Source organism: Trichophyton benhamiae (assembly GCF_000151125.1).
Source record: "Trichophyton benhamiae CBS 112371 chromosome Unknown contig00209.0, whole genome shotgun sequence".
In the NCBI taxonomy this organism is placed as follows: Eukaryota; Fungi; Ascomycota; class Eurotiomycetes; order Onygenales; family Arthrodermataceae; genus Trichophyton; species Trichophyton benhamiae.
The window spans coordinates 67,511-95,483 of record NW_003315086.1 but is presented as its reverse complement, the minus strand read 5'-3'; the positions used below and the strand labels follow the sequence as shown (position 1 = coordinate 95,483).

The window sequence follows — 27,973 nt, the reverse complement described above, 5'->3', positions numbered from 1 at the left end:
AGTGAAAGTGACCTCAGCAAAGCTCGAATTAGGTCCAAGTTCCGATAATCGCGAACTTCTTTTTTTTACTGGGCCGCGTCTAAGTCATGTGATCATTTCGGATTTATATTTAGCCGCGATTAGTTAAGCGAGCTTGGCGCGAGGCCAAACCTTAATATCCCCCAACTTTGGACAAACAAACTTGGACGACGAGGAGGACGAGCAAGAAACTGATATTCCTGATATTCTTAGACAAAACTGATATTCTTAGACATTTATTCTTATTCACAGTTTTGCGAGTGCCGAGGGTGCCAGTATGAGACTTCGGATTCGTGGTCCTAATGGCCAGTCTACTGTCACTCTGGAGGACACGGCAACGGTGGAGGAGCTGCTGGACAATATCAGTCGAGCGACTTCACTATCATCATACGATATAAAGTACGGATATCCACCGCAGTCTCTCCTTCTTAGCCAGTTTGATGCCAAGTCTAAGATCAAAGATATAGGCGTCAATCTGAATGGAGAGCAGCTCATTGTGAGTAAGCGGGAGGAGCCTGCACCGCAGCCAGAGCCATCATCTGAACAGGAAAGGATAGAACCAGCAGCACCGCTTTCTCTCACCAAGAAGAAGAGCAGTATAGAAGACAATGCACCAGAGATTCCCTCTCCTGAGCATGGGGGAACGATTGTCCTTCGGGTCATGCCTGATGACAACTCATGTTTGTTCCGTGCCGTTGGCAGTGCAGTCCTAGGCGCAATTGATACCATGACCGAACTGCGGTCTATCGTCGCTCAAAGCATTCAAGAACAGCCAGACTTCTACACTGCTGCAGTTTTGGAAAAGGCCCCTGATGACTACTGCCGTTGGATTCAGACTGAGGATGCCTGGGGGGGTGGAATTGAGCTTGGCGTCCTCAGCAAGCACTTTGATATTGAAATATGCTCAATAGATGTTCAGACTCTGCGCATAGACCGATTCAACGAGGGTTGCCCTACCCGCTGCATCGTGGTATACTCGGGTATTCATTACGACACCGTTGCCTTATCTCCGTCCGATGAACCCTACACCCATGCATATGCTCCACCGGAGTTTGACACTAGGATATTTGACTCCTCGGACCCGATCATTTTGGAAAAAGCCATAGAGCTATGTCAGATATTAAATGAGAAACACTATTATACCGACACCACCAACTTCCAAGTTAAATGCAACGTTTGTGGAGGACTCTTTGTTGGTGAAAAGGGTGCCACCGCCCACGCATCCGAGACCGGCCATTATGACTTCGGAGAAGCTGGCTATTCCGGTGGAAACGATTAATTTTGTCCATCATACATAGTGATAACATTGCTCAACAATCCCGGATTAAGACTTTGCCTAAATCAACCTAAAGGGACATCGCCATTAAGAAGCCAAGCGTAGTCGAAGCAAGATAGCCGACATGACATCAACCGTTTCCTAGCCATAAACATGTTAAATACAGTCCCCTCTGCCTATAAAGAGGGTTATTTCGGTAAGATCATTCGAACATGAAGCTTCAGCACAGGAAACAGCACCCACATTGCACCCGGGATGATGGGTGTAAGGCCTGCGTGAAATTATAAAACATTTCCCTAAAGTTGCGGCCGTTGGATTTACAGCGAATGGCAGACGCCTCCCGTGAGGTCAATTGAGCCGCCTTCATATTATATCAGTAATAGAAATTGTGCACAGTGGTAAGTCGCCGGTATTTCATATGCATCTCCATCTATAAAGGTCCGGCTGCACTCTCAACAATAAATGTCCCTCTGCGCCTCAATACTATCAGGAGTAGAGCATAGAGGGATACTGGGATAAGGACAGTGTGTGCATCAAACACGAGCTTGTTCCACCACCGGCAGTAGAGCACCCCGCAAGCTACTCCCTAATTTTGGACCAAGTTGTCCGTGGGTAAATTTTTCACGCTCAGGCTCAGGCTTCTTTTACGATTCTACTGATGAAAACATACAGTGCCATGCAGATGCGTAAAAATACAGTCGGCACAGCATGGAGTCAGGGGCTTCTAGTGACTCAGTGTTGTATACCTAATGGTTATCTTATGACTTGCTTCTGAGTTACTTGAGTCACCTGCATCCTCCCCTTCTACCCGAAACCCCTAACTAGTTGGTTAATCGTTGCTCAGATACATGTCGCTTTCTATATACAGACTCCGGGCCCTAGAAGGCCAAGTGACTAGTTAACTTCCTAGTAACCGACAACGCCACCAGTGTGACTCGACTGCGCTGTCAGCTCTGATTAGGATGAGATTAGACGAGTCGACCTGTCTGTCGTCCCTCGGGGGTGGCTCAGCCCCTTTGATGCATCTAGCGGGGGACATTGACTAACCAGTTAAGTTATCAGGTCGTTGATCTCGTATCTATGGCAGGGCCTCCTCCTGTGACACTACAATGCAATAAGCTACAGAGCCTCAATGAGTCAAGGAGTCTCGAGGCAAGATAAATACACCCAGCCTCTGTATTCCCGCTTTCTTTCTTTCTGAACAATAAAATAACTATTTAAGGTCTTGTCTCGTTTCGTGGCAGATCGCTACTAGAATATACAGAGTGCATCCCCGTGGGCGATCAAATATTCCCCAACATGGAGCATGACCTGCTGATAGTGGTGGATGCTACAGCATCTATGGGCCAATATCTGACTGCACTCAACACTTCTATTCCTCAGATCATCTCCATCTCTGCTCTCACGGGATGCTTTTCTCGCATTGGACTGCTTGCATACCGAGACTACTGCGATGCCCAGCTGCTGGAATGGTCAGGCTGGCAGGAAGAGTCTAAAGGGGCTGGCGCGAATGATACCAATATTCTCGCTCTAGCAAAGTCACTGGAAGCAGCCGGCGGTGGAGATGCTCCTGAAGCTGCAAAGACTGCGCTTGCGAGGGCATATGAGCTGATGCGTGCGGATGCAAAGACCACTCTCTTGTTCTATACCGATGCCTATCCCCATTTTGGAGCTGGGGAAGCGCCTGTGAGGCGTGGCGGCCACTCTTATGTCCCCAATGGGGTACTTGAGAAAAACGCACTGTCAGAGCCTTCATCGTACGGCGGATACGGCCCAAATTTCGTGGACTGGGTTGCAGCATGCAAGTTTATGCGCAAAGGAGAGAAACCTGTGCAGGTGTTTTGCTTGCTATCACCTTCAATGAGCTGGAAAGATTGCGGACACTACAATTATTTATCGACCATGACCCGCGGCGCCTGTATGATTCTCGAGAATTCGATTCCGGGAACCATCTCCAAAGTGACCATCGATCTGCTGCTGTCGTGGATGGGGGTTGAGCCGGCCAACAAGGCGATCACCAAGGACACCATAGAGAAAGACAACAGCGATGAGGCTGCCAAAAAAGATGCACTAGCAACTCTGGGCCGTTACAAATGCGTCGATTATATCAAGAAACTCAATCATGAACTCGATCCCAGGGCGGAAATGTACTTCCCCATCGCCTTGAACAGCTATGGCTCTTGCAAGAATAATAGTATCGAAGAGAATGTTGCAAGAGTACCAATGACCCCTGACATTGCCCGGAAATATCTCCCAAAGAAGGATGTGCCAGTCACCAACTTTGCCACGGCCTGGACTACGGATCCAGCATATCGGTCTTTAGCACTCAAACACATAAACAAAATCATAGAGTTCGATGTCAGGGCGATAGCTGTAAACCCGGTTTTCGGAAGCCTATGGAGGACAATTTGCAGTGATCGAACCTGTGACTCACGACAGGAGCTTCTGGATGTCTTTAGCGCAGAGGTCGGAAGGCTTGCGAGTGCAGAAGACAGAGAACAGTTAAAGATATGGTTGGAAGCCTCGTATGACTATAGGGCAGAGGTCCTCGAGCTCCTCGACAGTGTTCCCAAGGAGGAAAAGTTCCCCTGTGTATACCTCGATCCAACTCTTGACTTTACTCCGACCGGTGCAGAGGCAGAAGATGAGTTTGGAAAGCCCATCACTGCCCTTACTAGAGTTAATTTGCTAGAAATTGGCCGATCATGCGACCCTTCGGTTCTCCGACGACTTGGACGGATCCTCACTCAGTTGACGTACGTTGAAAGAGAGGCAGATTTACCCGAACACATTGCAGCTTCAAGCAATGAAGACGTCCCAAAGATTCCTATGGTATTAGCTCGAGGAGAATATAAACGTCAATTCTGGAGAATACTCCTGCATCTCATTGTCCCCGGGACGATGCTGTCAGCGCGTCCTGCAGCTCTCCTAGCTGCACTGAGTCTGCGATTGGGCATTACTCCCCTCACTGACGTAGCTGAACGGGAAACACTCAGCTTCCGAAATAAGTGGAATGACCTCGATGTACCTGAGACTTGGTCGGTTCCATGTTTGAATCTGCTAATTAGCGCAGATAATGCGTATATCAAACGACGAGCTGGCCTTGAGGAAGAACCCGAAAGCCCTGGCCGGTCCAAGAAGAAACCAACCACACTTTTGAAGCCAAATGATAGAAAGCTTTTCGAGCAGCTTATTGCTTATAGAATGCTGGAAGTGAACCTCGATAGTGCATTGGCTGCAAAGGTGGGTTGGACCCCTGGGAAGACCACAGCACCACTGGGACCTACCGTCACTTGTCGAGAATGTCTATACCCACGTTCAGTCAGTATTATGGACCGCAACAGCAAATGCGGTCTATGCATGTATGCCAGTCAGGATACGGCATATAAGAAAGCTTTGCATATCAATGTTTCCATGGACGACGGCCCTGAATCACCAGCGACCTGGGTGGAATGCTGTATACAGACATGCAGAGCACAGTACGTGGTATATGATGTTGCCTCGCTGAATGTTCGAGCAAAGTGTCATTACTGTCGAGCCCAAAGCGCAAACCCACCTAAGCCACGACAGCTGCATCCAGATGCCCCTTGGATTGAGTGTATAAAGTGTACGAACCGCTTCATTTGGCCTGTGGAATACCGTCCATCGTCACTTCGTACTTCGGAGTTCACTTGCACACACTGCAACGCTGGACGGGAAACGGTAGTTGAAATAGAAACGACTGCAAAGAAGATCTCAGCTGAGAACTCGTACTCGTGGTTGATTTGCGATAACCAGAACCCGGAAACCTGCCCCTTCACAGGCCGCTCACTATTCAACACCATCTCCACGTACGGAACAGAAAATTTCGTATCACGAATGACGCTGTTCCCTATGACCAAGGGCGTGTTAACTTTGAAGGGGAAGAAGATACAAAACACTCCCGAGCTTATTTCCACTCTGCAGGACCTTATTTCACGTCTGAAGACAATTAAAGAGAATTGCTCGTTGTGCTTCTCAGTTTTCCGCCCTGACATGCTAAACCCAGCATGTGGCCGTCGCGGGTGTCTCCAACGCGTATGCCGCGACTGTCTATCAGGCTGGTACGGGCTCAATTCAGCAGGTCGAATCTTGAACGTCGGCGCTCTCTCCTGTCCGTTCTGCAGAAGACTACCTTCTGCAAAGACCCTAGCGAACTATGCCATGGGTGTACAAGCGATAGCAAACCTTTCCAAGGCAGTTGAAGAGAAAGGAACATGGATATACGCATGGTGCATTGCTTGTTCCTCAGCCAAGCAGTTCATGGAGCGAGAATGTGCCCGCGGTGCACCTCCCGAAGTATCCAACTGGAACTGTCCGGAATGCGTTCAACGGGAGGAAGAGCTGGAGCTGGAGCGGATAGCTGCAGAGAACGCGGCCGAGGTGGCTGCTACCCTACGCGAGGAAATCATGGCAAAAAGAATGAGCAAGGTCAAACCATGCCCTAAATGCGGTGTGATGACGGAAAAGATCGCTGGGTGTGCACATATAACATGTCCGGTCCGCCATTGTAAGGCTGAATGGTGCTATTTTTGTGGGAAACATGCTCGAAACACGGACATTTACGAGCATCTCAACAATGTGCATGGTGGGATTTTTGATCCCGAAGACGAGGAGCTAGTGTTTACCGATGAGGAATAGCTGATGATAAGGGATCTAGCGGTGTATTGTTTCATATTTCGTGTATTAGCTAGTAACGATCAATGAATTGATGCTATTGTTTCAGTGGCGTTTATATGTCATATTCGACACGAATCTGAGAAAAAGGCCCTGTGCCGAAATAGCCGTCAAGGAGTATTATCGGTGAATCGGAGTGTCCAGGACAATTGATAGGTAACCACGGTCCAGGCAGGCCCGGTAGGAGTCCCTAGAGTGGTATCGACACATGTAAACACTATCCCAACGGAACATTTTCCCCTGGTTGATGTTGAGTTTTGATAGCCTTAAGCGCGGCGCCAAGTTAAGCGACCTCGGCGATCCGGGTATTAGTCAGCCGGAACAACCTTATTTAGTTCAACGACTCCCAAGTTGCTTTCGCTCTGAAGGATCGAATTTCTCGTCCGTGGATTTTTGCGATCTTGTTTCTGCCTTTCCGGCTGAAGGGTTCTTTTGCATAGCAATGATCAGCGAGCGAATGATATATTCATGCATGCTGGAATGGATATATTAACGTGTTCAAAATGATTTGTTAAATATACAGGAAAGGGCAAATGAAAACAGAGATGAGTTCGTCAAAACCATCACTCGGGATATCCAAACGGAGAGCATAGCTAGGTGCATATATATAAACGCGGCATATTCAAAAGAACCAAAGGGAAAAAGAGAAAAGAATAAAATGAATCGAGCTAAACAAACCAACAGTACTTTCGGGCATTAATCGTGGTCTTGGGACATGGGTCAAGATACATCCTGTGTTACGGACGATGGAAGTGACAACACGGAATAATCATATGTCATGGATTTGTCAAACAAATCACCAACATCAAAGATACCGTTGAAGTCGAAAGATAAAACATCGGGATAGGAAGCTGGAGGGGCATGAGGCATTATTACTCCATGTGAGGTAGTATTTGGTATCATTGCTGGTTGTTGGTCATGATGGTTATGAATGACGGGGTTTGGAGGAGCTGTGATTGGTGCTTGTGTGGGGGCGATGGTAGGAGCAGAGGTAGGAGCAGTAGCAGCAGCTGGAGGTGGTGGTGGAGGGCTGGGTTGCACTGCGGGTGGTGTGGTATCTAGAGATCTGACGGCTGCTCTGTCTGAATTACTTATAGGGCTGATGTCTCTGTCGGTGAGCGACAGGATGTCACGGGCAATAGTAGCCATCTCGCGGTACGTCCGTTTCCCTAACGGCCAGTACATGCTAAGAGTCTTGAGAGCGCCCATGTTCAAGCGGATACGCTCTCGTTCTATTTGCAGAGTCTTGTCACGGTAGAGGTGCTTGCAAGCCGAGAGATGGGCAATGGTTGTGTTTGCAATCATGCAGATGACGAAGGGAGTATGTGATATTATGGTTGTTGGGAGGGTGAGGAGATCGTTAAACTTATCCACAGCAAGCAGAACCTTTGATGTGTGTATTTGAACATCCTTGGGCGTTTTGTTTGGATTGTTGGCATCTGCGGGTGCTGGTGGGGCACATCTTGACACAGACTCGATAGGGCTGTAGGACAAACTTGATAGCTCACGGTGCAGATCAACGATATATCTATTAATCATCAGTATATTACGGTCTACATTGATGTCATTGGACACAGCTGGATGTGCCAAAACAAAGAATAGGAATAAGAAAAAGAAAAAAAACCTACGTATGGACGAGCATGTTTGCTTTAAATAGCTGTTCGTCAATTGTACCATCTTCCCGGGCAAGACATCGTTTTTTCGGAGGTATAAGCGAACACCACGCCCGCATGCATGTGTCTACGCGGGAGCATACGACACTGGGTGGGTCTGGGTTGTTTGGCCGACGCCCAGATAAGGCTAGGTCCAGCCCACGAGTAAGACCAACGAGATGCGCGAACGATGAAAAATCTTGGTCTTCATCATCTGCAAACTCACGCATATCGTACTCATACAAGGTTCTCGGCTTTGGAATGTCCTGCAGCCCAGTTGAAAAAGAAAAGGTTAACATGTACTCTATATAATAAGTCCACCATCGACGCAAGTGTATGAGAATAAAACATACCCCTTTTTCGTAAAGCTCTTCTTCACAGGGAAGAGCAGTTGTTGGTTGTATGTGGCTTGTTCTAAATGGGAAAGTGTGGGTACTTCCGGCAACATGTCCATCAATGACGTATAGCTGCCACCAGGTCCGCCTCCAGCTCTCTTCTAGTAGCGGGTTATTTTCACCATACCGTTGCGCGAAGGAATCCAGATGCATCCCTAGGTCGAGGGCCATTCGAATTGTTTCATCGAGTAGCTTGAGGCCTCTCTCGATCTCATTACACCAATATACAGCCACAGAGTACAACAGCCAAGCCTGGACATGATAACCAGTCGGCTTTGCGCCGGAAGCTCTAAAGTCTGCAAAAGCTTGCAGGACTTCTGGCTCGAAGGCAGAGGAAGTGACTGAAGGAGTGAAGAGGGCGCCAATATACTGCATTGTCAGTAGCAATGGGCGCAGAGTAGCCGGGTCCTGGGACAGCCGTATCTGAAAGGACCACCGCGGGAGGACACAGGGGTGTGAGATGTGAAAGTACTTGTAGTACATGTTGAGCAGGTCCTCTATTTGCGCCTCCGAGTTGGTAGTTGGGCTGCTGCCACTGCTAGTACTTCCCCGGGTGGGCGTCACCATTGGAATGGATCTGGGTACTCCACAGTAGGCATCGTTGAAGATGTTTTCGTCTGGTACGGGAAGGGAGGCACAGTCTGGGGGCGGCGGCAAGGCAGCAGCGTGCTGCATGGGAAGGTCTGCGGGCACAGGGGAGGGAGAAGAGGTCGGTCTGCGACGCCCACCACGGCGGGACTTGAGATATGTGCACTGCTTCCCATCGGTTTGGCAGCGAGAGCACCGAGGGGCCTTTGCATCGCACTTTAGATGCCGCGATCGGCATTGGACACAGGCGAGCGAGACACGGATAAAGTGTCTTGTCGGCGCAAAGGAGGCCATTGACTCTGGGTGCTGAGACTCCACCGGAGTCACCATGGTGGGGAAGGAAGTTGTCGTAAGGTAGTGCTGTATATGGATCGAAAAGTACAAAAGGACGAACGGTCAAAATGATGCGAGGTTGTTTAGAGATATAGTGCTCCGTAAAACGGTTCAAACGGGGGGCGGAAGAGAAGCGCTTGTCCCCCAGAAACCAGGACAAGACAGCAGAGAGGGCTAGCCTTGGCCTGTGACGGAGACCGACCCTTGTCTCCCTGCCACTCCTTGCGTCGTTGTCGTTACTTATATCCTTATATATCTCTGGCTGTCTCTGCGTTCTCTGTCTGTCTGCGTGCGCTGTTTGACTACTCCGTACTCTGGAACGCTTCCGTGGGAGTACCTTAGCCGGTTGCCACACGAGTAGAGTCGCGGGAGCAGCCGTGCATGGCGAGATGATGCAGCCTATCGGTCCTTGAGGAGCCCCGTTCTGCCGTCGTCTGTCTCACTGGCTTGAGGCTGGCCGTCCGTCCGTCCGTCCGGCGTGACTTCTCGACTCTTCCGTATGTTCTTCTGCGTCCCTTTGCAGGCGGACGATGATGATGGAGTCGTCGCTTGATGTTGGCGCAGGTTTGTGCCTCTTCCCTTCTCCTTGCTTATGTAAGCCAGCGAAAAGTGGCGCCCGCAACGATGACAAACGACGTCGCTTTTCCTCCCCTGCGCGAGTTGACGACTTGCAGCCAAACGATGGGTAAGACGGCTGAGGTTTATATTCTCTTGATTAAAAAACAGTCAGCACCTGGCAGTATATAATAATAACGGGTTTGCTGGAATGACTACCTCTTTTTTTTTCACCCTTTTTCCTCTCCATCGACACCTGTGCTGTTGACCTCCAACAAGCGGGAAGCCCGCCAACTTTCCAGCGAGGCAACCAGCCAAGAGCACGCTGTCTGGCCATCCCTGACATCGACGGTTGACCGCTCAGCCAAGGGCCGTCTGGTGATTGGCGGGGAGCAGCGACAAGCAGGACTGGCATGCAGATCTTGATAGCTGGCCATCTTTTTTGACTTGACTCGGTCTCGGTGGTTGACTTGAAGCTGTCGCGAGGTCAGTATAAAAAGCTTCCCTTTTCTGACAGTAAGTAAACAAAAGGGGCAATAGGGAAAGGATGAGCAAGCGCGGTGACTAAGACCAACCAAGGGGCCAAGGTCTCCATGGAAACAGGTCGCATGGCTCAGTTGGTTAGCGCGTCGTACTAATAATGCGAAGGTCGAGAGTTCGACCCTCTCTGTGACCAGTTCTTTTTTGTCTTTTGTTTTTTTTTTACTATACAACAGCTTATGTCCATCACTGCACTGTCTTTTTAGTGAAAATATTATATAAAATAAATAAATAAAAAATGGCGATATCCTCCTCGCTGCCTATGGTTATCGACTGCTCTGACAAAAAAATTAAAAAAACAAAAATTAAAAACAGATGGTCACAGAGAGGGTCGAACTCTCGACCTTCGCATTATTAGTACGACGCGCTAACCAACTGAGCCATGCGACCTTATCTGATGGTAAAGCCGCGCCAGTTTGTCGTCTTTGAAAGTGACTCCCATGTCCACCACTCAGAAGTCGCCATTTTCGTTCAGGAACCGACACGTTGGACAGCCTGACAGCGGGAAAATGTCACCGAAAAAGCCACAGTTCCTCCCTTCTTCTCTGGCTCCCTCTTTTACTGGCTGGGCGCAGCGTGCCTCATGCGCCGCCGGTTCCGTGTGAGATTTCTTATGCAAGGGCAGTCACACTTACATAAGCCACTTGAGCCGCCGGAGAAACAAAGGGCCGTCGATTACCCTTTTCGGCGCCCATCAAAGAAGGACATCAGAAGACAACATCCTCACTTCGGCTTCTTCTCCTCCTTCGTCTCCTGTTTTATTTCTCTCACTTCTTTTGCTTCTCACGTTCAAGCGGCGTCCATGATATCAAGGCTGTGTGCCGGGTGAGGTTGGGGGGCTCTCTGGTCTGGCCGCGTGGTGAAACCGTTTCTCGGAGTTGTGTGTCTCTGGTTCGGTTGGCAACTAACTACTCACAAGACAGCCTTGTTTCTTGTCCTGCTCACGCCTTGGTGGCCAGTCCTCGCTGCATCTCTCCAGCATTCAGGCCTCCTCTTGAGCCTTCTTCAGTGGACTCTAACTAGGGTTGAAACCCTTTTTTCCAAGGAATAAACCTCGCTTTCGTCTCCGTTGTTTTCTTTGTTCTATTCCCTGCATAGATATCAGGCCAAACAAGGGCACGAGGGCACAAGGAACTCTGTGAAGAGGGAAAAAGAATAATCAAAATTAAAATCAAAATTAACATCAAAAAAACCCCTTCAACCGATGAGATGGGCTGTTGATTGAACCGATTTGGCCGTTTACGCACCAGCCTGGATATCCTAATGTTATCCATGGATCACTCACGGCCAAGGAGAGCTGCAATCCCCATCATAGACCCTTCTGGGCGGCCGGTGAATGTTGCCGAGCAGCTCAGGACACCCAACTTCTCCCCATACAGGTCTCAGTTTAGCGGACATCCCGCCAACAATTCTCGGGCCGTGCAATACCCAGCTCCAGTTTCGGCTCCAGTTCCGTCTCTAGCTCCTCCAACTCCAACGTCCAGCACCAAGATTACTACTGGACCTGCTCGCTTTCATGGTCCTCGGTCACAGGGATCCCTTTCATCATGGACACCACATCTATTTGCCCAGCCATACACCCCAGCATACCTGCTGGCCATCAATCGTTCTCCGGCTGTGAGTAAATATACTGTACCCTTGAAGACTATAGACTTCAATGCATACCGCCAGCAATTTGCTGGCAATCTTTTTCTTGAACCTGCCCCTTCCCATGCCATGCCCCCTATCAAGAGTGTTCCAGTTTCTGTGTCTCTCCACGTAACGAATTTGGTCCCGTCCACCTACCTCTACTACTTCGACGAGTGCCTCTTGCTCGAGGCCTACCAGCAGACCCTAGACCTAGCGCAACTGTGTCTTTATAATGTTCCTATTGCCCTTGTTGACTTGCAACGCCGCATATTTGAGATCAGAGTACCAGGGCTCAAGGATGATACTCCAGCCATCGAGCTTGGGGACACAATCCTTGTCCGCCAGATTCTACATTCTCCAAACCAGATGACAAGGGGGGTAGAGTGGCTTGCAAGCAATCAACCTACTCTTACTGGTTCTATCGCCCCAGGTTTCAATGGCCAGCAGCTTCACGCAGTAGTAGTGGGTGTGTCCAGAACCAAGGAAGTAGTCAGGTTGCGAATTGACCATTTTGACATGACTATCAACTCCGCATACTCATCCTGGCTTGCCAATATACTTTTCACTGTCCAGCCTAACCGTTATGTACCGCTTTGGGAGGCTCTTACAAGCATTGAGAACGGCTGGAACTGGCCACAGTCTTCTAATTATATTCCCGGAGGATGTTCAGGAAACCTTCAGGACGAGTCCAACTGGTTCCGCCATATGCTCTTCCCGGAGCCACATTATGGCTTCATGCAACATGCTCTACCCAAGGGCATCTTTGACCTCGAGTGGGTAGATCCGGACCTCAATTACGAACAAATGAAGGCTGTGGACTCCATAGTATCCAGGAACTATGGCAACGTTCCTTTCTTGATCTCTGGCGTCCCCGGTTCCGGCAAGACAAAAACAGTCGTGGAATGTACCCTGCAGCTACTAAACTGCTCCTCAGATATCGAACCGCACATCCTACTCTGTGCGCCTTCTAATCCCGCTGCTGATACTCTAGCTACTCGTCTTGCCCCCCACTTGAAACCGGGAGAAATGTTCCGTCTGAACGGATGGGCAAGGACCTTTGCTGAGGTGCCAAGTGCACTCCTACCATACACATACATAGATAACGACATGTTCTCTCTTCCCGGATTCAAAGCTATGATGGGATACAAGGTTATCGTCACTACCTGCAGAGATGCAGACATGCTCGTCAAGGCCCGTCTAACCAATCGCGACCTAATGAAACTTGCATGCGAAACCGTGGCTGCAGTTTCGTCCAAGGTTCCTGTTAAGGCCGAAGACATGCTTCACTGGACCGCTCTACTGATCGATGAAGCGGCCCATGACACGGAACCGGCAATATGTATTCCGCTAACGGTAGTGGCCAGCCCATTGCCTATCATCCATGAGCCTGCCCACAATAAATCGAGCCTACCACTGTTTGTCATGGCAGGAGATCACTACCAGCTAGGCCCTCGGATCCACAATTACGACACTTCCCTCTCCATCTCACTCTTTGAGCGACTCTTCTCCTGTCCTTTCTACGCAGATCATCCACTATCACGTCGGAATGCAGGGCCGTACAAGAAACTCGTGCAAGAGATGCTCCCGATCCAACGTCCCGCATTTACCAACCTAACTCGTAACTATCGCTCACACCCTGCCATTCTACCCGTCCCTTCCGTCTTATTCTACAGTGACACCCTCATCCCCTGTGCTACCCCCGCTGATCCAAACGGGCCCGTTCCAACTTGGCCTGAGTGGAAGGACCCTCACCGCTGGCCAGTTCTTTTCAGCTGTAACTCCTCTCTAGACAAAGTAGAAGAACTCCTCCACAGGTCCGCAGGGAATGGGGTATTCAACCCTGGAGAAGCCTATTTGGCGTTATATTACGTCAAGTCACTCCTTCATCATTCCGACCAACTCAGCAACGACGCCTCAGAATCAGTCTCATCCTTGGCCATCCACCCCAAGGAGATTGCCATCATAACCCCCTTTAGATCTCAAGTTGCGCACCTCAGACACGTGTTTCGCTCCCACAGCCTTCACTCGGTCAACATCGGTCCGCTGGAGGCATTCCAGGGTCTTGAAACCCGCTTTCTCATCATTTGCACAACTCGCACCCGGCCTGGTGAACAGTTTGTAAAGCAAGACCAAGCCCTTGGTTTGGGTTTAGTAGGTGAAAAGAAGCGGTTCAACGTTGCCCTGACCCGAGCCAAGGAGGGGGTCATCGTAATAGGAAATCCAAATGTCCTTGTGGATTCGGGCAAGGATGAAACATGGCGAGAGTTCCTAAGCTACTGTGCAAGGAATGGATGCTGGGCAACTGAAGATAGCCCCAAACTTGAAAGAAGTGGCCCTCTTCTCCAGGAGTATGAAGTTGGGTCTGCACAAGAAAACACAAACAAGAGTGCAAGATGGTGGGCCAAGAAACTCGCCGGCGCCAACGTTAAAGCCGATAATGAAAATAATGACAATAATAACAGCCAGGACAATGATACCCCAGACGCTGGCGATAATGAAACAGGAGAAGATAATAACGATGATGACAATGACTCTACTAATGACGCAAGTAATGCAGATATCAGACTCTCAGGGTATATCAGCAGGTTAGAAAGAGCCCTTCTTTACGAAGAAACGACCAAAAGCAATGCAAGGAATGGGTCCCAGGCCCTTGAATATACTACTACATTAGGCCAAGGTGGTGCCGTTCATGATAGTGCGCCCGACGACTATGACTCCGCGATGTGGACGGCAGGTATTGCTGCCGAGGAGGTTCTTAGGGGTGCATTGGATATTTGATTTGGGCTGACTCGATATTGAAATGAATTGGCTCTCTTGGCCTATTACAAATGCTCTGAACATACTGGTTGTGTAATAATACATACAGTACTACATACAAGCCTGCATTAGATGGGATGCTAGCCTTTTTTCCTAGATCTGCAACTAGTGCTATTCACAAGACTTGAATAGTATCCGGCCTTTAAATGATGAAAAACTACAAAAAAGGTCCAATGCATCAGACACGCTGCCTCCTGGTTACGAAGCCCTGGGAAAAGGGGATAAGGGAAGAAGGCTACACATCATGAATATAGAATAATCCTAGGAGGAGAATACAGCATGCACTCTTTAAAAGGAGGAAATAATAAGATCCGGAAAGTGGTGAAATTCTAATACATCCTCTCTAGAGCCATAGCTAGGGTCTTTTATAATGAGATATCCGGAAAACGAAGCAGCAAGAACAAGCAACAAGCAAGCAGCAAAGGTGCCGGGTCAAGAAGAACATACCACCCACCAAACCGCCCAACCTACCCTACCCTATGAATGCATCCGCGTCTGCACCGGTCCGATGATTGTAGTATTCCATAGTTAACCCGGCTATCCTTGAAACTCAAGGGAAACAACGACAAAAACAAACATGCCAAAGAAATTTCCCATCCGCTCCAGATCCGATCGATATGCAAATTGCTTAAACAGAGAAACAACGACAACAAGCAGGTAAAAATGACAACGTATAAGTGATAATAGAAAACAGAAAAGGGAAATAAATTAGGGACGGGGAAGCAACAGGATATAGTAGGGGAAACGATGGAAATCGGCAAACCATGGAATGAGGCCGTATATTCGTGCATTCATCTCACGTTTCAATCGGATCGGCATTAACGTTCATAATGCCCAGCGTAAGATTGTCGTCCTTTCCTCACAAGTGCGCCAGAGCTTTTACCAAGCCCAATGTCAATTCTCTTCATTTCTTCGCTTAGTGCGTCTAGATTACCTCCCATGCCACCATTGGTATAGGTGTCCGAACCCGGATGAACAGGTACCTTAGCTGGGATAGGTGGGCCACTTTGTTGGTAGTAGTTGGAATGGGAAGGGGAATGCGAGTGAAGAGGACGGGTAGAAGGGCAAGGAGAAGGCGAACGCCGGTTTGCTTGAGATTGGGCTTGAGCCTGGGCCTGGGCTGCCTGGCGTGCGCGATAGTGAGGAGGAGTCATAACATTCGCAGGCGAGGAATAGTTCGAGGAGAAGCTTTCCCGGTGAGGAAGTGGGCTGGTGCTCCCTTGACGAGATGAAGAGGATGGACGGTCCGTTGCGCTATTGGTAGCAGTGCTCTCATTGCTAGGACTGGATGATAAAGGAACATACGTGATACGTTTGGGAGGCCTTGCTGGGGGAGTACCGCTGCTTGACTGATACGAGTTCCTGGAAGAGCTGGATGAAGTGGCCGCTCGGTCTCGTGCTGTTGTTACTCGAGGGCCAACAGTATTTGTGTGCGAGGTATGCTTGAACCGAACTACTACTCCTGGTTTCTTAGGCTTTCGCTCTGGCTCAGGCGCCCAGGTATCAAGAGGAAGATGGTCAGATGGATCAATGACTCGACCGTCATTGCCAATAATGGGTCCAAGAGCACGCAGTTTATCGACTTCATGCTGACGAGCAGCTTCCATGGCTTCCTCCGGAGTTTCGTACGGTGATGCAGGCTGTATTAAAGCCGAAGAGAGAGAAGCATTGGGATTCAGCGTGTCGTATGAATCTGGACCAAACGGTACCCCCTGAAGGGAATCTGGGTTAGCAACCGGGGGTGGCTGTGGGCTCAAAGATTTGCGGGCGGGAACTTGTCGAGGGTCAGGCGAGACGGATTTGCGCTCTGGTACGGGTGAGGGAGATGCACGATTTGGCGTTTGCTGAGGTGGAACATGGCTCTGTCGTCGGGAAACTCTGTTGTCTGCTGTCGTTTGGGTCGGATGGTCGTTGATATGGCTTAAGTGCATCGAGATATCGCTCCGGCGCCGGGCAACAATAAGATCCGAGCTTGAATTTTGTTGCTCAACGCCGGCAATGAGAGAGGATGGAATCGATTCACCGCAAGAGGTGGTTGGTCGTTCTGAAACTAGTGCCGACTCCTGGGGTTGAGCAATGGAATGATATGATGGTGTTGGAGAGGTGGAATAGGTCTGCTCATTTGGAATCGGCGAAGTACTGTACCTTCTGTTGGCGGCGGCGTGAGGAGAATAAGCAACATATTCTTGATGCATTTCTCCAGTTGATCGATGGGAGTTTCTAGAATCACCGATACTGAGCTGTTGCAGAGCTGGGATCGACTGAGAGCGATGTGCTAATTGGAGATCCATAGCTTGAGTTGGCCCCAGCTGTGCTGGACTCGGTTGCCTCCCAAGCCCGTCACGGTGGATTGGGGGTGGCGGTGGAAGGTCGTGCTCTTCATCTGCTTCATGAACTTGTGGCTGCATATGGCCATAACCATGGCCTGTATAGCCGTGACTGTTAGCCGGATGGTACTCCAGCTGTCTCATGGAATTTCTCAAGGGACTCTCCTGAAACACGTCATTTCTAGGCATTGAAGAGCTGTAGTGATGATGAGCACCAGAGTGGTTGGCGGGGCTTTGTGTGAGCTGTAGCTGGTGAGGCTCGGGAGAAGGACGATGATGGTTATATCCGTCCGGAGTACCATGTGTAGATCCCCTGGAAACTGGGGGATGAGAATGCTGACTACTTGGTCGAGGGTCCGAGCCAACCGATTGACGAACAGTCTTCCTTGGCGGTGTCTCGTATGGGCCTCTGTGGTGACTCGTAGGAACAACAGCTTGGGAATAATGGCCCTCCATATGCTGGCCATGGTGGCTCTGATGAGACTCTAGGCGCTCAGGCTCACGGTAATAGTCGGCTTGTGGGTTGCCGTATGAATGGTTACTTGATGCTGACACGGAAGGAGCTGGAGCTGGAGCTTGATGCTGCACAGGCGGTTGAGAAACTTCTGGCTGGGAGTATGCATTCTCATAATCACCATGGTAGTGTTGCTGAGGCTGATGAGGATGATTGTGTTGATAAGCTGGTTGAGGTTGCGTAGGGGCAGGTTCCTCCCATTGCCGATGCAGGTCATCTGGCGTCTCATAATGTCGAGCAGCGCTGGGGACGACAGCATGCTGTACTGGCACAGGCTGAGCCTGGCTGGCATGGGGTATGTTGCTAGGTATCTGTTGAGGCCTAATGGGGACACTGTGGCCAGGCTGTGCGGGATGACCTGGCTGAACTGCTGGTTTAGGCGACTGATGGGACGGTGAGGGGGCCGAGCCGGTGGGATCAACTGGCAATGGTCTCCGCCTAGGCCCTTTGGTTCTCCTAGAGCTAGGCTGAGGCTTCTGTGGGGCAGGTATGCCCTTCCTCTCAGCTTTCTCGGCAGCAGCAGCCTCCTTTCTTCGCTCAATGACTGCTTCGTCCTTGGGCCGAGTGTCGTAGTACGTCAGCTCCATTCTCAATTCGCCCGCATATTTTCCCTTGCACTGCAAATTGTGCCACAAGTCGTTCTGCCCGCCACCGGGTACGATAACGTTCTTGAGATCCACCCAGGTTTCTCCAATAAGGTCTGTCTTTTTGTCATCATTGAAGACAGAGAGCTTCAGCTGGTAATAATCGGGCGAGGAGTGAACGGTGAATCGCAGTTCTTGGTCCCTATACCGTGCGATTAGCATCTATACAAGAAAATGCAGCTTTCCACCTTTGTAGTCGAGAGTGGACCGTGGCTTCTGCTCATACCATTTGGGAGTCTGCCCGCCTCTCATATCCGTCTCTGTCTTTTTCGCCTCTTTCCCCAGCCGCGCAGCACAGTAGGGATTCTGCTTCCCCATGGTCTTCCTGTTCGGTAGGTTCTTCGCGCGGTCGATAACGGCGACCAGCGTGCCAATTTCGGGCCCGTCAATAGACATGTCGGCGTATATCCCCGCGGTATGCTGGCCCAGGGCCAATTTCGTTGCAGTTGTTAACATGCTGGGCGGAGTTGAATGTTGTCGGTTAAAAACGAGGGCTATGACATGGTCAGCAGATCATCCCCTCCCAGAAAGCAAAACAACAACAAAAAAAACAAGGAAGAGGGAGTTTTCCAGAGGCAGAAACGTTCAATAACAAGGAACATAATATAATAACGGCAGAGGAAGAGCATAGCCTGGTTAGGGTACGCAAGAATATCAATGGACAAGGGTCGGCTAGGTGACGTACCACAACAGCTTCCTTGCCTAGGGCATTATCTAGCAGCATATATAGATTGGATGGCTCCAGAGTATAACTGTGCCGCCAGCTAGGAACAAGATGCACAGCAGATAAGCAAAAGCAAGACAAAAAGAGTGAAGAATAGCCTGTATCCAACCAGAGAGAGTGTGTACAAGTTGGTAGAGAAGAAGAGCAGACGTTGTTTTCTTCCGCTTTCGTCCCTTTCTTGCTTTTTGGCCTGCAAGAAAAAGCAAACTTTTGGGCAGTACACAAGATGACTAAGCTAAAGTTTAAAAAAAGATGGTGGCTGGTGGAAGGCGCGACCAATCAGGTTCTTTCCCCTTTTGGGTGGCTGGGACGGATCACGTGTGGGACCCACTTCAGCCCTACGGTCACGTTATTGCTTAGTAAGAGATCTGCGGGTAAACATAGCGCCGGAGTCCGATATAAAAAATTATTTTTTCCGCAAGAGTAAAAAACGACCTAGAAGGCGGAAGACCCGTGGAGGAGAAGAAAGAAACAGTCGAGAAGCGGGCGGAGACGAACAGGTAACAGTGAAGGACGGAAGCTCAGGGCATGGAGGAATAGATTTCTGCGTCCATATCCGATACACCGCTTATCAATTGAGCTATACGCGGCTTTATTCGCTGCAATGGCTGCGCCAGTCCTGCCCCTGCCGCAGGTGAAGCTACCCACCACTCCCACCACCCGACTCACTCCGGAGCAGCTATACTGGCGATCTTTCAAGTCCCTTCTGCTTCTGTCATCTCCCTCCAACACGCCGATAACACACATATCCCAGCCACTTGCGCCCACGTCCTCGTCATCGGCCGCCGCTATCCAACCGCCAGATATTTTCACTGTAACAACGGGTGCGCGGGTCCAGATCTACTCCATCAGAACAAGAAAACTGCTCAAAACTATTACTCGGTTCGATGATAACACACGATGTTCGGACGTACGGTTTGACGGCCGTGTCCTGGTCGCTGGAGACGAGACTGGAGCCGTACAGGTTTTCGATATCAATTCCCGGTCGATATTGCGGACATGGAAGGAACATAAGCAACCAACATGGGTAGCGAAGTTTTCGCCGTCCTGTGCTACGGATTTGTTGACTGCCAGTGATGACCGGACTGTTCGACTATGGGATCTACCTACTGAAATGAGCGTTAGGAGCTTTGCGGGACATTCAGATTATGTCCGAAGCGGCACATTTATGCCCGGCGCCCAGTCATCGAACTTGGTTATTTCCGGCAGCTATGACCAGACGGTTAGGCTATGGGATACTCGAGCAGAAGGCCGGGCAGTGATGACGTTCAAGATGCCTGCGCCGATAGAGAGCGTGCTGCCTATGCCTCTCGGTACGACGGTCCTTACCTCTGCGGACAATCAGATTGCTGTCCTGGACGTAGTGGCTGGGAAGCCACTACACATGATCAGCAGCCATCAGAAGACAGTCACTTGCTTGTCAGTGGCCTCACAAGGAAGTAGAGTTGTCAGCGGTTCCCTCGACGGCCACATGAAAGTCTTTGAGACGACTGGCTGGAACGTTGTTGGTGGAACTAAATATCCATCCCCCATTCTCTCCCTGGGAGTAATCAGCTCTGGTCCTCAGAGAGAGGATAAACATATCGCAGTAGGCATGCAATCCGGTGTCCTTTCAATCCGCACCCGACTGTCTGGAGAGCAAAAAGCCCGTGAACGGGAGCGAGAACGAGAGATGAAAGCATTACTCGAAGGGAAACTAGAAGAGCATGACCGCGAAGTTGCAAAGAAGAACAGGCTAAAGGGTAAAGGTAAAGGTTGGGAGAAACGGCTACGTGGAATGGACTTTGCTGGTGACGGAATTGATATCGTCATCGATCCCGAACAAGGGGGAAAGAAAAGGCGCAAGCGGGAGAGTGCATGGGAGAATGATCTACGGAAGGGCAGGTATAGCAGCTCGTTAGACAAGGTCCTTGAGGGAGGAGATAAGATCACCATTATCACACTACTCACTGCCCTTCGGCATCGTTCTGCATTACGGACCGCTCTGTCTAACCGAGACGAAACGTCGCTACAACCTATACTGAAATGGGTATACAAAGCCATCCCCGACCCACGGCTTGTTGATTTAACTGTTGAAGTTTCTATGAATATTCTGGATATCTACTCCGGAAATCTTGGCCAGTCAGTGCATATCGATAACATGGTACGTAAGCTGCATCGGCGAGTCGAGGAAGAGGTTGATCGAGCTCAACAAGCGTGGCAGACACGGGGGATGCTAGATATGCTGAAAGTATGACCCTGTCAATCCTCGTTCCGCCTTGCGAGTCTATATTCATATCCTGGATTTATACATTGGTGATACACCCTGGCTGTTTGGCGTTGCATTATGATATTGTTATTCATGTAAGGAGTTTGTTGATATGATTTAAGGGGTACAAAAGTTCTTAACTAGTGCTCAGCCTTTAATGGTTCCCGAATAACCTTGTAAAACCCCCGGACGGGGGCTGAAGCCAATTTCTCTCATCATACTTCCATCCTTCAGCCCCCTCTATGACGTGGAAAGCATACGCAAACCTTGACTTGTCACTCGGGTTATTCTCACTCTTATGCAGAACGTTCCCATGAATCAACACGAGAGAGCCAGCCTTGATCTCCACGAGTTCATAATCCGACGCATCAGGTACATAATCTTCCTTCCCTTTACTCTCCTCATCAATGGCAGCAGGCAAGTTCGGTCCATCCCACGCCACAAAGTCAGTCCCTCCGGCATCTTGGGAACCCGCATTTGACCTCACGAATCTTTTCCTAATCCTGCCCGTCTTGTGACTACCCTTCCAGAATCCAAGAGTTCCATTCTCCATGTTAGCATCTTGCAGCGCAATCCACCATCCAACAGCAGATGGTGGATCCGTATATAAGAATTCTGAATCCTTGTGGCTGGGTACCGGAGCGCCAATACCTGGCTGCTTGCAAATGACCATGCTCTGGAGCACTCGAGGGTCACGAAACCCCAAATCCTTGGCTATTGCTGCATTCCGAGCTCCTACCGGGCCGGTGTGAGTTGCATCTGAGAAAGGTTTGGACAGAGAATGTATCGAGTGTCCTATCTTGTTCACCGAGCGGTTTTTAGGCTGTAGTAGCTTGGACGGGTCAGAGGGACTGAATGCGCCGGGCTCGAAAAAGAACCGGATCTTGTCGTTGGATGTAAGGAAATATTCATCTCCAACATGCTGAGATTTTGACGAGGGATCATCTCCCGTAGTAAAGCGGGTGAGAGGATGGGTATTGATGTCAAAGTTCTCTAGTAGTTCGTTTGTAGTATCGAGCAAGGAGTTGACTTGGTCTTTGTCCAAGAAGTCGGGGATCACGAGGAAGCCATTATCATGGAAAAAAGTGGCCTGTTCGGCCGTCAAGCCAGGAACATCAACTGTATTAGCCATGGCTGTCTCCTTTGCGCTCTGTATATTGAAGCTGGCACGAATAATTGACAGGATCTCGACGTCGATTTATATGCACTTCGATCTCTCCACCGCTCCTGGCCGAGGCTCAACAACTGCGGGGGACTCCGGCGCTATGCCTAAAGTGGAAAAACGTAAACATAAAATTGATCATTAAGCGGAGTAAGTCCGATAGAGAACAATGGAAAGTAACGCCTTGGAAGTATGCAAAAAAATGAAGAGTGGAATGCGACAACAGAAGGAATAATGAGAGAACTAATAGAATAACAGCCATTTCAACCTCCGATAACATCAAGTATGCCCTCAACAGCTTCTCCATCGCTGTCCGACTTCCTTTCAGCCTCAATAATTCCAATACCAGTGACAACAATCATATCAAGATGCTGGTCAATTTGACTTGGTGGCAGTAAGACAATAATTTCCTCATTGCCCTTGTCATACTTTGCAATCACGTTGCGTTTCTCATCCACTAGCTTCTGTTTGCTGCTGAACAACCCATCTTCCTTCCATTGCAGCTTTCCCATGCTACGAGTATGAAATTTGCGCCCGGAGGCCAGGGGATCAGGGCGTTTCATTGATGTATCACATCCATTGATTGAGACGTCTATTTTAGAAGAAAGGTCGTGAAATGTGATTGTACCGACAATTTGACCCGGTGGAAGTTGGTAGTTGTTGAAACTTTGGAAGTAGGATTGGTTCTGCTGCTGAGGTGGCGGATGATAAGCTTGATTGTAGGGTTGATTGTAAGGTTGATGGTATGGTTGATTATATGTTTGACTGTATGGTTGGGGATATGGCTGGTTATAGGGCTGGTTAAAATGCGGCGGTGGTGGGAAGCCATACGGTGGAGGCTGCTGGAATTGCATGGGAGGCGGCGGTGGCGGGTGACCGTTAAACGGCACACTGTGTTTGATCACTTTGGCATGGGGCTTCGACTTTTTATTTATCTCGGCCGTGTACATGGGGATAGGGTTATCACCGCAGGTAATCCTATACGTCCGGGTCTTCTTGTCCTTCTTCGCGTCAACTTTTAAGTGAACCCCGTCGGCCATAGCGATGTATGTGTATAGAGTTAGGTATAATGAGGGTGTGGAAATCAAGCAGAGACAAGTATACTATTAACGCGATAGTTGCAGTATAATAGTATGGGCAGTGGTAGAGATAGTAGTAGATTGTTGGAAGGAATCCAGCAACCGGGGAGTCTCGACCAGCCATTTATGTACAGCGGCCCGAAGGATGATCTTCGGTGCAGCGCCAGCTGAACATGCCCTGCTTGCGCCCCACCAACATCAAAATCGGTATCATCAGCCGCCCGAAGCCAAAGGAACCCATAAAATCTACCAAATCATCGACTCCTTCGTTGCATCAAAAGGCGCTTGGAATAGGGGAAGTCTTGGCGAAATCTCCAATAAATGGCCTAAACAGGTCTAGTGCCATATCTTTGACCGTAAAGGGAAAAGCGCGCGTTTAATGCTCAGCCTCGCGGATGTTTCAACTTCGTGTTAATATCAACATCCAGGCCTTTCTGACATATAGGCACAGACGTTTGGGCAGCAGTTGAGGTATATCCACTTGGGTTACATGTTCAGCTGTCGGTTGGCAGTCTGACTCTTCCACGGGAAAATCTAGACTGCAGCCGGTCGACGAGAGCTGGGATACCATAAGTCCAGTGACATAGCATACCGGCTACAAAGCCCAGCCCATCATTTTTAAACGCGACCAGCACTCCGATGGTAACAATCATCACGGTCCATCTCTTCTTCCGTTCATCAGTATCTAGGGAGGCTCCAGAGATAGGTCCAGTCAGAATGCCTCTGTCTTCTTGCGAGCGCAGGTCCCAGGCTGAAGACGTGTTCAGCGACTCGCCCACACTGGCTAGCTCAAGCCCTGCTGCAATCACCATCACACTCAAAAGTGCTACGGGAAATTTCGCCAGTAGGTCGACAATGGTGTTGCCAAACAGCAAACCGACCACTACCTTGACAAACCCTAGAAAAATGACACTGGCCCCAGATCGAGCTCCAAATCGATATTGGGCTGCAAGACCACCAGATCCATGACATACTGGCATGGAGCCAAACCAGATGCCAATTAGGTTCATGGCAGCTACGCTTAGTCCAATCTCTGTGACCGTCGGAGTCTGAATGTCTGGTAGCAGGTCGGCTGCAAGATGCACCACAGCAATGACAGAGTTTAGTGTTGTAAGCGGTACTTGACCAACTCCAGCGTCAAGGATACCAGTATTCCAATCCAGTAGGCTCGGTACAGTAAGCCACGGCCTCCAGAAACGGAAACCAGGTAGGATACCACCTTCCGACACAGCTAGTCGTATAATGGCAAATACCAGCCCCAGAATAAACACAGTTAGTCCATAGGGAATGCGCCGGTAGACATTAGTTATTACCAGGCCAACAAAGGCAGCAATCATCCAGATATAATTGTCCGCCCATGATGGTTGAATCCACGACAGCGAGCCCTTCAGCGTAACACCGGCGGATACAACGAGCGATAAGCCAGCTCCAACTTGTATCCCCTTAACAACTGGGATAGGCACTACCCCAGAAAACCAGCGCAGAGCTCCCGTCACACTAAAGAGTAAGATGCAGATAGCCACGAACAGTCCAGCTGCAGCAACCTGGCCGGCAGTGTATTTCCCCGCGATCGCCACAGCTGCGATGGCCTTCATCGGCTGGACGGGCAGCGGAATACCAAAAAATAGGCCCGTAAGAATATTCCATATTCCTGAAAATACTAATGTACTCGGTAGTGAGATTGAGTCGTTTATTGTCAACGCGATTAGGATAGGCAGAAAGGTTCCGAGATCCCCAACCGCTCCGGAGATCTCTGCAAGCGGACGTTCCCGGAACGTCTGCCAGTTCTGGCTTGCAAAGTGCCGGATGCGCATCCTACTCCGCATTTCTCCTCGTGGCCTGGGCGAGTTGAATGAGTAGGGCTCAGTGTGGTCCACGGTATTGAAGACAAAGCAGAGCTAGAGGTCTGGAATAACTGGAAGAAATACAATGTCGGTCTTGTCGATTTCAGCGACGAGTGTCGTTCATGGGGTCTAACGTATCCAGGGCGGCTGGACCTTACGTGGACGCTTGAATGATAAGAGTTCGCGAGGACCGTTTGCTTGTTATTACCTCGGTCAACGTGTTAGTACAAGTAAAAATAGAGAAAAGGTGTATAGTATACAGTTATTTCGCCTGCAGGGACTATAGCACTGAGAGCCGTTGGTTTTGCCGTTCAGAAGCCTGGAGCTGACCCAGAAACTGCTCCCTCCAGCAATGACTGTTGCACTTGAGGAGTTCAAGTTGTGATGGTTGAAGTCCACCCGAGGGAAAACAAGGTTGCGGATATGACTAAGCGAAATATTATGTTTGTTACTAATCAGATGTGCCAAGAATTCATCGTGGCTGTGCACTCAGTTGAGATTGATCAAGAATCCCCAGTGCTTTTGCCCATCTTAGTTATCCTGTAGCAGAAAAAGTCAGAATTTGGCACTCGGAAACCAATATACCGTATCAACTCGGAAGATAGTATAGAAATTATATACAAGTATGATCTCCTTCTGCGTAGTAGTCTATTTTTAGATAGCACCTGTACTTTATTAATAAGCCTAAACTTTAAATAGTTCCTGAATCACGTGGAAGGAACAACCTCCCATATTTCTGGGGAACCTTTAACGCCGTCACCCTCCTTCGCATACCACGGGAATCCTTGGAGTTGCACAACAGAAAATGGACCCAGATACCCCTCCACCCACAGAACAGCCTGGTGTGCTCAATTACCTTCTGAGCTTCCTGTTAGTCGGCTTAGCATGGGGATTTACAACACCCTTTATCCGCCGCGCGGCAGTCGATTTCAATGCGAGGAACGAAGCTAAACAGAATGTTAACCAGCCTGATACGAGACACGGCGGGCAATCGTTCCTCTCGGTTCCATGGATAAAGGAGAAAATTGTCTCTGTATTCTGGACGGTAGTGAATCTCCTGCGCACTCCGGCATATTCGGTTCCTTTATTGATTAACTTGACGGGGAGTGTGTGGTTCTTCTTACTGGTTGGAAAACATGGTATTCACTCTTGGATCTTTCTTTAACTGTTGTATATTTGCAAAGCAGCTTTCTAACATTGTGGTCGATAGAACTCAGTCTTACAGTCCCAATAACGAATTCAACTGCATTCTTGTTTACAGTCCTGGGGGAGTGGTACGTTGAAGGCAAAGTTATATCAAAAGGTGAGTATTACAATAGAATGCCTGAATATTTCAACTAATTATAAATTGTAGAAACTTGGTTAGGGATGATCTTGGTCCTTGGTGGAATTGCTCTATGTGTGCAGTCCAAACTCTGATTTATACAGCCTCTTATTTTCTTTTCTTCGGGAGTTTCAATACCCGAGGCATTTATAACGTATCTTAAGCAACTTACATTCCCTTATCGTCTTGCTGAAAGTATGAAGAATGGCTAGGTAGGATGGCGGACCCCTCCCTTGCCTGTACAAACGAGTATGAATACACAACCGCAATCCTTCGTTATAGATAAGACCCAGACTGGTCTATTCATGATTCTTTAAGAATATACCAGATTTCACTTCTTCAAAAGCACAGCTCGCCATATCACCGACAACTGTTTGAGTAATACCTGCAGGTACTCTTAATAATACGGCCAAACACGACGTATCTCCTCCAGAATAGCCTGGTGCCCGCGTAACGTGGGGTGGAACAGTCGTGCAGTGCTCGGCGCAAAGGGTTCCCGACCACCATTGGCATCTATACTGTCGTTGAAGCCACGCATCGTTGCCTCAGGAAACTTTGCTTTGACAATTGCCATTCCGCACAGCGCTCTCTCACCCCAGTCACCGGAGAGATTTGACTCATGCTCGCAGGTCTCAATATCAACCTCGTCATCAGGGACAAAGCTTCGAAAACCGACATCGAAAAACCAGGTGTCTTCCCCATTGACAGGCGGCTTTCCTGGCTGGCAGAAACGATGTTTGACAAATCGCGGCGCCCAGTTAACCCATATCACTCTGTCATCTGATCGAGCCTTGATGATCTGACCAATTCTGTCATTCAGCTGATTGGAAATATCATTGATTCTCTTCCTCAGCTCGACCGAGAGATACTGGTGCCACCAGCCAGGCCAGTAGCTCAAGGTGTATTCGTTGCAATCTTTTGTCAGTGCATCGTCGAAAAAGGCACTATATCCTGTTGCAAGGACTCTAAAAGATGGGGAGTCACCCTTTTCTACCAGTAAGTCTAGCATTGCGTTGTATCCATCGGCAAACTGGCTGCTGGCTATAACTGCACTGGCAAAGTCTAATCTATCCTCGCACGAGCCCGAAAATGGGCCGTAGAAGTTATAGATGCAGGCATTGAGGAGGTTGAAGAAACCAACATCGTTTCCACCAATAGATAAAGTTGCAACGCTTGCATTCTCGACTTTCTCAATATATTCTGCCACTGATCTGTGCAGCTTTCGTTCAGCACGGTTCGTGTATGTGTCTAAACCCAGCATCCTGACTCCTGAGCATGCTAGGAACTGGAATTCATGGGCCTCTGGAAGCAAGCTGCTCCGGTTCAACAAGCCTGGATAGCTGTCGGCAAACTGCCAGCATTCACTGCTGATTTCAGGGCCTGCACCTACTCCAGCTGCATATGAATCTCCCAGGGCAACATATTTTTTGATCTGTGTGAGGGGAACTAAACGGCCTGCGTTTTCTTCAACGTTTATCTGGTCAGTATGTATACATAGTTTGTGGTTGAATGGCTTACCACCAGCGAACACCATAGAAACAATACTCGTCAGCCATAAGAAGAATAGATAGCCATAACACGACGCCATTCTTTAATTAAGCTGAAATTA

The 27,973-nt window shown here is 49.2% G+C and overlaps 10 protein-coding genes and 2 non-coding genes across 12 annotated transcripts; 5 read left to right on the top strand and 7 right to left on the bottom strand.

Moving 5' to 3' along the window:
- Positions 1–295: 295 nt before the first annotated feature.
- ARB_02498 (uncharacterized protein) lies at positions 296–1,297 on the top strand (the record flags this gene model as incomplete). Its single annotated transcript, XM_003011170.1, has 1 exon — positions 296–1,297. One exon carries the CDS (start codon positions 296–298, stop codon positions 1,295–1,297), a length of 1,002 nt encoding a protein of 333 aa, XP_003011216.1.
- A 1,296-nt stretch (positions 1,298–2,593) lies between these two features.
- Positions 2,594–5,953, top strand: ARB_02497 (uncharacterized protein; the record flags this gene model as incomplete). The annotated part of the gene is made up of 1 exon (XM_003011169.1): positions 2,594–5,953. One exon carries the CDS (start codon positions 2,594–2,596, stop codon positions 5,951–5,953), a length of 3,360 nt encoding a protein of 1,119 aa, XP_003011215.1.
- Positions 5,954–6,709: 756 nt separating this feature from the next.
- Positions 6,710–8,954, bottom strand: ARB_02496 (C6 transcription factor, putative; the record flags this gene model as incomplete). The annotated part of the gene is made up of 2 exons (XM_003011168.1): positions 6,710–7,517; positions 7,618–8,954. 2 exons carry the CDS (start codon positions 8,952–8,954, stop codon positions 6,710–6,712), a joined length of 2,145 nt encoding a protein of 714 aa, XP_003011214.1.
- Positions 8,955–10,114: 1,160 nt separating this feature from the next.
- On the top strand, positions 10,115–10,188 carry ARB_02495. Its single transcript has one exon. It is a non-coding gene; the product is annotated as a tRNA-Ile (tRNA).
- Positions 10,189–10,368: 180 nt separating this feature from the next.
- On the bottom strand, positions 10,369–10,442 carry ARB_02494. The gene has a single exon. It is a non-coding gene; the product is annotated as a tRNA-Ile (tRNA).
- An 882-nt stretch (positions 10,443–11,324) lies between these two features.
- ARB_02493 (uncharacterized protein) lies at positions 11,325–14,459 on the top strand (the record flags this gene model as incomplete). Its single annotated transcript, XM_003011167.1, has 1 exon — positions 11,325–14,459. The coding sequence occupies one exon, from the start codon at positions 11,325–11,327 to the stop codon at positions 14,457–14,459; it is 3,135 nt and encodes a 1,044-aa protein (XP_003011213.1).
- Positions 14,460–15,316: 857 nt separating this feature from the next.
- ARB_02492 (conserved serine proline-rich protein) lies at positions 15,317–18,439 on the bottom strand (the record flags this gene model as incomplete). The annotated part of the gene is made up of 2 exons (XM_003011166.1): positions 15,317–18,125; positions 18,210–18,439. 2 exons carry the CDS (start codon positions 18,437–18,439, stop codon positions 15,317–15,319), a joined length of 3,039 nt encoding a protein of 1,012 aa, XP_003011212.1.
- Positions 18,440–19,311: 872 nt separating this feature from the next.
- On the top strand, positions 19,312–20,943 carry ARB_02491 (uncharacterized protein; the record flags this gene model as incomplete). The annotated part of the gene is made up of 1 exon (XM_003011165.1): positions 19,312–20,943. The coding sequence occupies one exon, from the start codon at positions 19,312–19,314 to the stop codon at positions 20,941–20,943; it is 1,632 nt and encodes a 543-aa protein (XP_003011211.1).
- A 166-nt stretch (positions 20,944–21,109) lies between these two features.
- ARB_02490 (uncharacterized protein) lies at positions 21,110–22,087 on the bottom strand (the record flags this gene model as incomplete). Its single annotated transcript, XM_003011164.1, has 1 exon — positions 21,110–22,087. One exon carries the CDS (start codon positions 22,085–22,087, stop codon positions 21,110–21,112), a length of 978 nt encoding a protein of 325 aa, XP_003011210.1.
- Positions 22,088–22,380: 293 nt separating this feature from the next.
- Positions 22,381–23,067, bottom strand: ARB_02489 (uncharacterized protein; the record flags this gene model as incomplete). The annotated part of the gene is made up of 1 exon (XM_003011163.1): positions 22,381–23,067. The coding sequence occupies one exon, from the start codon at positions 23,065–23,067 to the stop codon at positions 22,381–22,383; it is 687 nt and encodes a 228-aa protein (XP_003011209.1).
- A 623-nt stretch (positions 23,068–23,690) lies between these two features.
- ARB_02488 (uncharacterized protein) lies at positions 23,691–25,010 on the bottom strand (the record flags this gene model as incomplete). The annotated part of the gene is made up of 1 exon (XM_003011162.1): positions 23,691–25,010. The coding sequence occupies one exon, from the start codon at positions 25,008–25,010 to the stop codon at positions 23,691–23,693; it is 1,320 nt and encodes a 439-aa protein (XP_003011208.1).
- Positions 25,011–26,761: 1,751 nt separating this feature from the next.
- ARB_02487 (esterase family protein) lies at positions 26,762–27,952 on the bottom strand (the record flags this gene model as incomplete). The annotated part of the gene is made up of 1 exon (XM_003011161.1): positions 26,762–27,952. The coding sequence occupies one exon, from the start codon at positions 27,950–27,952 to the stop codon at positions 26,762–26,764; it is 1,191 nt and encodes a 396-aa protein (XP_003011207.1).
- Between the last annotated feature and the right edge of the window lie 21 nt (positions 27,953–27,973).